General features: G+C 44.7%; 1 protein-coding gene across 1 annotated transcript in view; it reads left to right on the top strand.

The window, feature by feature from the left end:
* NPSR1 (neuropeptide S receptor 1) overlaps nt 1-12366 on the top strand; it is a 140179-nt gene that overhangs the window by 92615 nt on the left and 35198 nt on the right. The window contains exons 5-6 of the mRNA XM_048510462.1: nt 6053-6156; nt 8588-8681. Coding sequence (XP_048366419.1) covers nt 6053-6156; nt 8588-8681 — 198 coding nt within the window. The remainder of the gene's footprint in view (nt 1-6052; nt 6157-8587; nt 8682-12366) is intronic.

The raw sequence follows: 12366 nt of genomic DNA, 5'->3' as shown, positions 1-12366 counted from the left end.
CCGGCCTGTAACCAGAAAAATGTCATTGGGGTGGGGGTGGTGGGGTGGGCAAATGAGTACAGTGGTGGTCAGTCCATCATTATTCATTTTTGTTATTATTCATTTATTTGTGCTTTGTTATTTATTTACCAATTTTGTACTTGAGGCTCAAGGTATATACATACAGAGGTGGGATCCAGCAGGTTCTCACAGGTTCCCGAGAGTAGGTTACTAATTATTTGTGTGTGCTGAGAGGGGGCAATTAATTGGTGATTTTGCCACGTGATTTTTGCCTTAGTTACGCCCGTCCTCTCAGCAGTAGCACGCAGAACTGGAAGCGGTCTAGCAGGAGGTGCACCGGTGTGCGTGGCAGCCTGCGTGCATTCGTTTCCCGCCCAAGGACTGGCACAGCGGCAGCGTCCTTGCCACAGCCCCGCCCAGGAATGCCTTGGCCTAGAATGCCCGGCCACGCCCCCGTCATGCCCCGCCCAGCCCCATTGGCGCTACGCCACAGTTTGAATCCCACCACCATGGGAACCTGTTACTAAAATTTTTGGATCCCACCACTGTATACATAGTATTCAAACAATGTTATGGAATAGTATGAGGGATCTAATAAGCAATGCAATAGGTTTAGGATTAAAAAAATAGAAAAGCGCAAAGAAAGTTTCAGACATCTCTCTCTCTCTCTCTCTCTCTCTCTCTCTCTCTCTCTCGTATGCACACTTGCTAACTGTGAATTCTGTACTAGCCAATTGCACAGAGAATTTACATTTGGGAGATTTATGATAGGATTCACCCCTTTTTACCTCAGCTCTTTCCTTTTTTTTTGCAAAGAGAATTTACACTTGGAGGACTAGTGATGGGTTTCACGCCAGCCCTAGTGCTGATTGGAGGGGGTATGACAAATGATTGATGGGCCCCAGCCTCTTTTTGCACCACTGTGGCTATGGGCCTGATGGGACCTGTAATATGGGGGGAGGGGGAGTTGAACAAGTTTGAATGAGAAAGCTGGCTGGAGGCAACCCCGTGGACCCAATCTTCGGATAAGACTTGTTGGATAAGCCCCCTTGGGATATGAGAACGTTGTTCCAGAGCACATCCACATTGTTGTGTATCTGCATTCTCTTTGATAAGTCTGAGACAGAGATGCTCTTGGTCGGTGGTGTTCAGTCTATTTAACTCTGTGGCAGTTCTTGTGCTTGCAAAAACAATTAACCCACCTTGCCCTCTTGATCAGCTCATACAAACAGTATCTGCCGTGTACTGAATGGCAAGGTCATATTTGACTGCTGACCCAGAAAGCAGATGAGGGGGTTATAGCCAGCACTTCCTACATTCTTCTGATGTGAAAATAAGTCAAAACTGGTTCTACTTTTTTTTCTTTCAAGTAGCATAGCTAGAAAGAAAATATCATAATAACGGTCTCTATCCAATCATACCATTCCTAGTTAGTGATCCCCCCCCCCGCTAAGCCCCCTGAATTTTTTTGCACTTTCACACATACTGAATAATGCATTTTCAATCCACTTCCAATGCACTTTAACAATAATTTTACAAGGTGATTTTGCCAATTCACACCATAAAATCCAGCTGCAAAATGCACTGGGATAGCTACCTATAGATCATTGGACCCTCCGAAAGTACACGAGGGCAAATTGGTACAAATGGCATATGTTTAATACAGGTGGATATTAAAACCAAACTATGGGTCCTGTATAGCCCCTTCCAACTCTATGCACTCAAGGTCTTCTTTGCATTGAATGTTCATTCCTTTCAGGCTGGATTCTTGGATAAATACAGATTTCCCCCTCTCCTGAACTCACCGGGCCTCAGATTGAAGAATCTCTGCCATTTCTAAAAGCATGACTTTTCCTATCCCTTTGCTGGGACAGTGAAGGGAATCAACATGTGTTTCACTTTTTTCAGGTTTTCTTACTCCTCCTGGCTTTTTCTGCCCACAGAACAGCAGTTCCTCCTGCTCTTCTGCGCACCAATTCAGAAGGATCAACAGAGCTGCTAAGGGTCTTGAAACTGACCTAAATCTTACAAATTAATGCTAGACCAAAGATACCCTCCACCCGCCCCCCCCCCAAAAAAGGCAGCAGGCAACCTCCCAAGTTGGAAGTTGCAAGATAGAATGAGGAAGTAGGGGTGGGCAAAATGGAGGATTAATCACAGGAGCATCCGCTGTTTAAACAAAAAACCACAGGAAAAACCCACTGCAAACCAAATAGCCATGAGGTAACCACCGCATTCATAAATGGCCCAGATGATTCTATAATTCTATTCTATGTTCACCCATCTTTGCAAACCAAATGAAAAAAAATGCCACATGTTGAACATAGGCTGTTTCTGCACAGCCAAGGGAGAGAGCCTGCATCGGCATTAATCATGCCGATGCAGGCTCTGGGGCCATTCGCACAAACGGCCCCATGGGATGCGCAGCTGTTGGAGCAAGCTCCGCACAGCTGTGTGTTCCCCTCCCCGGCCCCAAATGCCTCCTTACCTTCTGCTGGCAGCCGTTGCTCTATCGTCGCTCTGAGGAGGGAAGGGGACACGCCCCCATGGCCAGAGTGACGGCTGAAGCACCGGAGCCAGGAGGTGTGTCCCCTTCCCTCCTCAGAGTGACAACAGAGCAACGTAAGGAGGCGTTTGGGGCCGGGGAGAGGAGGGGAGGGGAGGGGGAAACTCTGGCTTCCACCCGCTGCCGTTTGCATGGCAGCGGATGGAAGCCGGTGTTTGCAGGAAAACTCACTCCCCAAGCGAGTTTCGAAAACACCGTTTTGGCGGGCACAGAGCGCTGCTGCATCGATTTGGCAGGGGTGCCTATGTGAAGGGTCCCCGCCACAACAGTGTTTTACCAGACTGAAGCCGTTGCTTTCAGCCCACGCAGAAACCGCCATAGCTAATTTCTGTGATGTGAACTGCCAAAAATACAACTGAATGTGATTTTTCCTCCGTATAATACTTATGCCTGTTTGGGATAAGTCACAAACAAATTTAGATTAACAAATGAATGCATGGAAATTATAACTGTTTTTTTACCCCAGAATAATGCATAACATCCTGGATTGTGGTTCAAGTCTGGCAGTATGTATCTATTGGTATTTTATCAGAGAATGGTTTGAGGATTTAATCCTGTGGTAAGGAAATACAAAATGATGAGAAGACACACAGTTCGAGTTTCATGATTGTTTCCTTAGATCTTCAAATGTAGTCCTTCAAACGTGCAACATCAAAACATTCCTTCTTAAGACTTCCTGTTAAAATTTAAGAGATGTTTGTAGGAAACTGGGCTGTTGTCGAAATGCTGCCTCAGATAATTGCCTTTGCTTCATTTCTACAGAGTAGCACAATTTGCCCTCTTGTTATCAACAGGGGTCAAGCGTCGATCCTCACACTGAGCAAAAGTGGTCATTTTCAAGCCAGAACTTGGTTTTCTTCGATTGTGACCAAATCAAGCTTCAGTTGATTCACCTGCATCCAAATTGTGACCTGCACAATCCTCATCAAAATTATACTCTTCTAAATCCATTGACTTCTGTGAATTTAGAAGGGTGCAGTTCTGCTGACGATTGAACTGTTTAGTACCCCAAAGGGGTGTAATGCCCATTGGGCAAGGTGGGCAGCTGCCCAGGGCACCTTGTGGGGGCCCCCAAAAATGCAGGGTTCGTTTTTGGATATTTTTAGTGGTTTTCTGTTTTTGGCCTGCAAGGGATGCATTTTTAGAAATATCAGCACCAACATTTCAGTATATCATCAGTGCTCCCATCCCCCATTGTTTCCAATGGGAGCTAATAGGAGATGGGGGCTACACATTTCAGGGTCCATAACTTTGTCCCCCCTGAACCAAACTGTACCAAACGTGGGGGGTAGCATAAAGACAGTCTCCTGATGATACGCTGAAATTTTGGTGGCAATATGTCTAAAAATGCACCCCCTGCAGGCACCAATGACCTGGTGCAAAAAAATCTTTTGGTCGTGGTGGGGTCGCCGCCCATGGGGGGGGGCATCCAACTCAGATTTTGCCCAGGGCTCCAGTTTGCCTCATTACACCCCTGCCAAAAAAGCACTGGAACGTTTGGTTTGGTTTTGTAAGGAAGCTGAGCCCTTAATAAGAATGCTTTAAGCCATTCTCAGGTTTGATTTCTGTCTACAGAAAGGAGATTGTTCCCGGTGACGGCAACATTTTTCTTCCCTTGCAAAGAAAAACAGTATTTTCCCCCATACTACTCATTTTCTGGCAAGCAACAGTTTCTAATCTGCAGTTTTCAGATTAAAGCTTCAACACTAATAGAAACGGTGGGAGCTGCATTATCTGTTTGATAGGATTTGATGGATTGGTGCTGTTCTGAAAGAAAGAACACCTGGTCGGAGCAGGTCATCTAGTTCAGTTCAAGTCAATGTGACTTTTCACATGCCTGAGGAGTGCAGAACTTCCAGGACATGTCTGTTACCCAATCTGTGAATGTGTCCAGGAAAACCTTTAGAGCACAGGAGTGACAGGGAAGAGCGGGACTCTGGAGCAGCAGCACAAGACGTTTCTAAATAAATACATTACCTGAATAAGGAAGGGTCCTCAACCCTTTCTTAGCCTGCTCCAAGTTGGACTCTGCAAGTGTTCAAGCATGTGTTTGCTCCCATGGATACGCACTGGGAAGTCCATGAGAAGAGCTGGGAGGCTGAAGTAGAGATGAAATTGATGGTGAAAAGCTTAGAGCACCCTTTCTCCACCATTCCCCCGCACTAACGCTTTGACATCATTCTCCTGATACTTTTCTCCAGTCCTCTGCTGAGGAGCTGCCTTCCTCTGCCACAAGCCCTTCTATCCTCACAAGACCAATGTTTTTCAAGGAGCCCTTCAGCCCCTTCCGCACAACAATGTATAACGGGTTGCAGTCAGCATAAAGGAACCCATTTTCCTGTTTTCACATTCGCATGCATCCGTGCAGGCAACAATTGGAGCCCACAGAAACAATCCAGGTTGCTGTTGCTCCTTCGCATGGAGGCGTCCTACACCCAAGTTTATTAGCCTGTTCAGAAGGAGCCTTCAATAAGCAGATGTTCTGGTGGCAGTTGAAGTGAGAGCCACAGCAGAGGACAACCTCCACAGCAACTGAAAAGAGGGAGACAATGTCATGGGATCCAAGTCTACACTTCTGAGGAGGGTTTTCCCCCCCGAAAACAAAACTCAAAGTAGTCAGCTGGGCTGTCATTGTCCTTATACAGGCCTTCACTGAGCTCTGAGAATTCTGGTTCTCTCTCCTCCTTGTTCGGTGCGCTGTGACGCAGCCATGCTGGTTCCTTTCAGCCAAAGCCTTTGTAGAGCCTCAGTTCTTAACTTCCTGCAGCTTCTTCTTGCCTTCGTTTCTGTCTCAAAAGCAGAAGTTCTGCAGGACTATCAAAGTGACTCACCTTGAAGAGCTAAAAGGCAGCTATTTCCCCCATGTTTCAAAGCCTTCGTCTTTTTTCTCCAATCTAAAGTTTAATTTTTCCAATTCATTTTTCCAGACAGAGAATTTTTTTATTTCTGTGGGAGACCATGAAAGGTGGACAAAATAAAAAGACTGTGGAACGGCATGGCAGAGAAAGCAATAATACTTTTTTAACATTGTCAAGTTCTAAGAGGGCATAACGCTGTGAGGTTGAATAATAAGAATTTATTTGGCAGAACAGCATATTCAGTGTAATAGTTAGACTATCAAACTAGGGTCTAGAAGACCCAGATTTGAATGTCCACTCTGCTGTCGAAGCTCGCTGGGTGATCTTGGGCCAGCCTGACCTTCCTCAGAGGATGAAAGGAGGAGAGGAGAATTATATACATCACCCTGACCCTTCTTGGAGGAATGGTGGGATAAAAATGTGAGAGATCATTCCCTGTTGTGCCTCTGACCACAGAGTCTGAACCTCAAGAAACCTGCTAAATCCCTTAAGGAGTGGTCACAATGTCAGAGCGGATCTTGTTTTGTGAACTTGACAGGAGAGCAGGGAGTGAGATTGTGCACCGTACTGATATTGTGGCAGTGTTGTATTGGCATTCTTCTAATTTATTTTTTTAATATTCTTACAGATTGTTTTACAGGACTCATAAACATAATGACTGATATAATTTGGCGTTTCACTGGAGATTTCATGGCCCCTGATCTCATCTGCCGAATAGTGCGCTATTTTCAGGTACAAGATATGATAAATGTTGAGTAAGTTGTTGATATGTGTATTCCTTTACTGAGGTTCCTTTTTTTCCACAGAGCTGCCAATATCTCAAGTAGCTGAGCCCTCAGGGTTAGCCCTGTTTGATTTGCAGTCTCAGCAGGCATTTCAGTTTGGGTCTCCTTGGTGGGCCACTTTTCCACACGCACATGCACGCACACACACACACACACACACAAACACACACACACACACACACACACTTTCACTGCAGCCTTAACCCAAGCATAACTTCCTTTTAAAAATCTTACACTGGCTTTTGAATAGCTTGTTTCCTTCTTGATAATTCTGATGTCGATTCTTTTATTATTTTGCTGTGTTATGTTTATTTTGTGAGCCACTTCGAGCTGGTCACTGTTGAGATGGCATACAAATGAAATAAATTAATATTGTGCTAAGGTCATATGAGGTTTTGTGGCATTAGCTGTTGCCGTGCTTCAGCCTAAGTACAAGCTGGTGTGGCCTGTCTTAGAATGGTCTGTTAGCCCCACTCCCACAGAAGAGGATGTACCCTTATCTGATTTGAGAACATGGTTTTTCATGTTTTATTGGGGAGTGGGTTCTAAGTGAGTTAAAGTGTAGTTATTTATTTAGCTATTTGTGTAGCTATTTAAGCCCCACTGTTCTCCCCAGTGAAGACCCTAAACTGCTTACATCATTCCCCTCACAACTGGGCCCCTATAACCTCTATGTTGCACTAGAGAGAATACAATCAGACTTCCTTTGAGTGCTGTTTAATGCCCCCAAATGCACTGCCAATGTGGTGCTCTGACAGGAAACTGGGATACTGAAAGTGAAGTTAGATCCTGGATAGTTATCATTAATTACTGGTTGAAAGCATACCTACAACCAACAGGTCTAATACCCCCCGCTTTTTTTTTTTTTTTACCCACAACCTGTCTGGAGTATGAGAACAGCCAAAACAATACTTACACTAGCCCTAGCTTCGGACCAATTACCAGAGTCAGGCCTCAGGAGAGCAAAGAGCTTAGTTTGTCGACATCTTATTGATGTCAAGCTGCAGAATGTGATAATGAGACAAATCCCAAATCCATAAAGGTCATTAAAGTCATGGATGGGAATGGCTGCTGCACCCTATTTAACAGCTATGACGTTTCCCAAATTCCAATGGGCTTTCTCAAGAGATTGATTTAAAGCTTTTTCATCAGGCCAACTTAGCAGGAGGTCTCACAATGGCCCATGGAGGCACATTTATGTCCTTGTAATGCAAATGTGATTGAGACAATTGCCCATATTCTATTACATTGTGAATTTTGCAATGAGAGATTTGCTTAGAAAAATACTTAATCCTGCCCCTGCTGACGCGACCTTTTGGATATTCTACTTAGTCTAATCATCCTAGTGACCAACTTATTAAGTTTTTACTTGAAGATAAAGAGTCTACCATTTCATAGGCAGGGTCTAAGTTTTGTTACATTGCTAGCAGAATACGGAAGTCATTGGCGTCATGTGAAATTGCGTATTAACTGGTTGTTTACATTATTGGTTCTTTTTAAAAAAAAAATCTTTTTGCTAGTCTGTGACTGTAATTAACAAAATAAATAAGTGAACATCATTCTTCCTCCTCCATTTTATCCACATGATTACCACTCTGTGAGTTAGGCCCCTTCCGCACATGCAAAATAATGCGTTTTCAAACCACTTTCACAACTGTTTGCAAGTGGATTTTACCATTCTGCACAGCTTCAAAGAGCACTGAAAGCAGTTTGAAAGTGCATTATTCTGCATGTGCGGAATGAGCCTTAGATTAGCTAGAGAAAAATTGACTGATCCACTGGCACCCAACAAGCGTCTCCCAGATTCTGTCTGACACTCTAACCCCAACGAACAAACAAACTCAAAACACTATACCCGTACTGCTACACTGAAAATCAAGGAAAAACATGCACTTGCATAAACAGTGAAGGTTTTGTACATGATGTGCAATAGCTGGCAACATACATCCAAATTCAAACAATAAAACAAAGAACCAGGGAATAGCATACCACAGCAATGAACAAACAAACCCCAAAACACGATAGCCAGACTGACACTCTAACAACAACATCACATTGGCTTAAACTGCTGTGTTCGTTCTTCATTTTACACAAGATTGGGGAGAATTTGTTGGCTTACTTCATTTATATCCCTCTTTTCTCTCCAATGGGGACCCAAAGCAGCTTCTCCTCTCCTCTGTTGTGTTCTCACAACAATCCTATGAGGGAGGTAAGGTTGGCCTGAGTTTATCCAGCAAGCTTCCATTGTGGCAGAGTCAGGATTCAAACCTGTGTTTGGCCCAACAGTCTATCCACTACACCACAGTGGCTTTCCTTCAAATATTCATGTAATCTTCAAATATCCAACAGCTAAGATTACTGTTCCCCTTCTTCCTCAGGTTGTACTTTTGTATGCTTCAACCTACGTCCTGGTTTCACTGAGCATAGACAGATATCATGCCATAGTCTATCCTATGAAGTTCTTTCAAGGAGGTAAGAACTGTTTTCCTCTACTGTGTTGCAGTTGTTTTATTCCTTAACTGCCTCAATCCGTTAGAGAACTTTCCTGGGAAATAAAGTTCTTTTTCAATGAATAATGCACAATCCTACTTTAATTATTCCACTTCATGAGCGCAGTTCAGGCCCTCTCACTGTTCTTCAGATAGCTGTGATCTTTCTCTTTGAGTCTTCCTGATTCTTCTTCCTATAGTTCCACAAATGTCAGGTGACATTTTACTTCAAGATGTATTGCAGATCCCCCCCCCCCCTTTTCTGTTACCATTGTGTGGAAAAGCTATTAAGAATCTTTTAAAAAAACCAACATTTCACAATATCAATAGCAAATCCAAAGATTTAATGAGACTGAGACCTTGAAACTAGATCACACTAGTTTTCTGACTTGTAATAATTCCATTAATAATGATGCAGTTATGCATAGCGTTAAAAAACATACTTAAGGAAATAGAGAGCAGGTGGTGGGAAATCATTTGTGCCTGTGTCTTCATAGACTCTGAGTCTTACAGAAAATGTCCACTAAAAGGAGGGAATTTTTTGCTGATTTCTTCCTGTGGCATTAGCTGTTGCCGTGTTTCAGCCTAAGTACAAGCTGGTGTGGCCTGTCTTAGAATGGTCTGTTAGCCCCACTCCCACAGAAGGGTGAGCCCCGCAAACCCAGCAGAGCCTCAGAAAGAGCGCATGGAATGCCTGTGCCATCTGTGTCCTTCTGGGCGCACACGCTCTCCCATCCCCCAGACCCCCCGTGAGTCACAGGTCATGAACTACCTGACTCACGGTCACCAGGTGTCCCAGACAAAGGGACAAAGGGGCTCCTGCCCCCAGGTATGGATTGAGGACTCCAGGGCGGCGTTTTGCACCTCCGCGCGACGTGAAAGGCAACCCCATGATGTCATGTATCATATGATATTCTCCTGCTCTCCCACTCTCCCGCCTTCCATACACGCCCCTATTGTAAACCCTAATAAAAGGTGCCAGGGGCTAGCACACGGCAGAGTTGCCGGATCCAAGGATCACGCTTCCTGCCGCTGGCTCTCTCCACCGGATGATATCACCGCATCTCGCCTCTTCCTTGCGACCCCCGCGGGCCGACTTCACTTCCCTTCCTCAACAAATTGACTTCCCCCTCCTTCTGTTCCTGAGAGTCCCTCGTCAACCACAAAGCAACATTGGGGGGATCTGGGGTGCTGTGTGGTTTCTGGGCTGTATGGCCGTGTTCTAGCTAGAACCCCAGTGATTCTGGATGTGAAAGCCTTCGACAATACATTGGGGGATCACTTGGAACACAATAGAAATCCTTTCAATGGCCAAAGAGAATACCAGAGATAGAAACTGGATGTTTAAAATCCAAAATATTGGAAGATTTGCTATTTGAAGGAGCTGCCAATGTGATGCTGGGTTTGGAAAGAATGCACTGCAGAGCTAGACTTGGGTGGGGCATGGTATCTTCTGGTGAAAACAGCATTCAGATACCATTTTATTTATTCAGTGAAAATAAATTTACCAGCCTTCTTCCATGAAGCTTAGGGCAACTTAGAAAATTTTAGATTTTAAATGTTTTATTATTATTGAGACTGTGTTAATATACCGGTATGATTGTTAGCTGCTCTGAGCCTGCTTGTCAGGAAGAGTAAGATATTAATCAAATAAACAAACATATATGGTTATCTTCTCCTTTTTATTATCCTCACAATAACCCTGTGAGGTAGGTTAGAGAGACTGATTGACCAAATGCTCCCCTCCCCAAATTTAAAAAACAAACCTTCCTTGTGATCCAGGATGGGGGGGAGGCGGCCGCGCGCACAGCCGCAGGAGTGCACTGCCTTCTGGGGCTTGCCATTTCCCACCCTGTCACAGGGCAGCAAACGGCAAGCCCCAAAAGGCTGTGCTCCTGCGGCCGCGCGCACGGGTGGCTGCCGCACTGCCTTGCGCCCCAGAAGGCAGTGCGGCAGCCTCCCAAAAAGAACCCATGGGACGCGGGACAAATTGTTTAAAAGCAGGACTGTCCCACCAGAAGTGGGAAGTCTGGTCAGCCTAACCTTCCTTCATGTATAAAACAAGTACACCAAGGCTATTCTGAGTTAGAGCATTTCTCTCAGATAAACTATGTTATTTGTACTATTGTTTATTATGGTTCTTGCTATTATTTATTAATTGAATATAATTTTGCCAAGTTATGAGGGCCATTCAGATAGCAGTTACAAGGAAGCCACCAATGACTGGGGGATTTTAAAAAGATTTTGAGGGACAGATTAGAAGCTGTTGCATCCCAAATCATCCCTGGGATCATGGCACCATTTCAACAGTGTGTTTTAAAAACTTTTTAAAACCTTGGGTGGGGGGGGAGGTTCTGCCAGGGACGACAGTGTGTGTGTGGATGAGGGACTCCTTTCTCTACCCCTATCCTGCCATTTTGGCTCTTGAAAATGGGAATGGGGGGGGGAAGCTCCTCATCCTCCTACACCAGTGGTTCCCAACCTTTTTTCACTCACGGAACCCTTGGCAACCCATTTCCCTAAAATTGTGCCCCTTATATGCAAACCCATTATGTAATTCTCCCCCCCCCACCCGAACACTCTGGGGCATACCACAGGGGGTATGTGTACCTCATGTTGGAACCACTGTCCTACACCCATGGTTCCTGGCAGGATTAAGCACCTGCAGTGATTTTTAAATTGAAAAACCAGGCTGTAAAATGTTGCAGTATTTTCTAGCTCGGTTCTGAATTTATCTGAGAAATTACAGTGGATTGATAGTAGCACTCAAGCTAGGTATAGACCAAAGTTAGAACCTTGAATTGTATCCAGAAGACAACGGGGAGCCAGTACAAATAGTAAAGGCCCAGTATAATGTATTGTGGAAGGCTTTCACGGCTGGATTCAACTGGTTGTTGTGGGTTTTCCGGGCTGTGGGGCCACGGTCACAGTGTGTAACAGACTTCCCTCTGTGATACACTTCTGAAGATGCCAGCCACAGATGCAGGCGAAACATTAGGAACAAGATCTACCAGACCACAACCACACAGCCTGGAAAACCCACAACAACAAGTCCAGTATAATGTCCTCCTGAAGATACGAAGCCAGTATGAGTGAGGTATTTAGAACAGAGAAGACACACCATGGGAGTAATGCTTTTCCAGTGTTCTCTGCTTGTTCTGCACATACTGCCAAGAACTCATTTGCTTCACAAGAAGCTCTTTACAATGAGGCTATGGAGATTCCCTGGAGATCTGGCAAGAAGGGAAGCTTTGTCCAATGGAACTTGTATCATCGCTGGAATAGATGGCTCCTTGGTATGGGGGAATGTGCTAATATGGAATAAATATAACCTATTGGCCCCTTCCGCACATGCAGAATAATCCACTTTCGATCCACTTTCACAATTGTTTGCAAGTGGATTTTGTTATTCCACACAGTAAAATCCAGCTGCAAAGTGCATTGAAAGTGCATTATTCTGCATGTGCAGAAGGGGCCATTGCAACGAGAAGTACAAGTCTGAAATTACAGGAAACGTCTTCACAACCCTGTAGGTTTCTCCTGTTATCCAGGTCAAGGTCTCAGAAACCAAACAAAGAAGCATGACTGACTGCTGCTGCCCTTTGATGATGCTGTTATTCTCACAGCCAGCAGTATGTTCGCTGGCTGCACTCTTAGAATTCCAATCA

The sequence above is a fragment of the Sphaerodactylus townsendi genome, linkage group LG11 (assembly GCF_021028975.2).
Source record: "Sphaerodactylus townsendi isolate TG3544 linkage group LG11, MPM_Stown_v2.3, whole genome shotgun sequence".
In the NCBI taxonomy this organism is placed as follows: domain Eukaryota; kingdom Metazoa; phylum Chordata; class Lepidosauria; order Squamata; family Sphaerodactylidae; genus Sphaerodactylus; species Sphaerodactylus townsendi.
The sequence above is the reverse complement of the archived record's forward strand: the minus strand, read 5'-3'. Positions and strand labels throughout refer to the sequence as shown.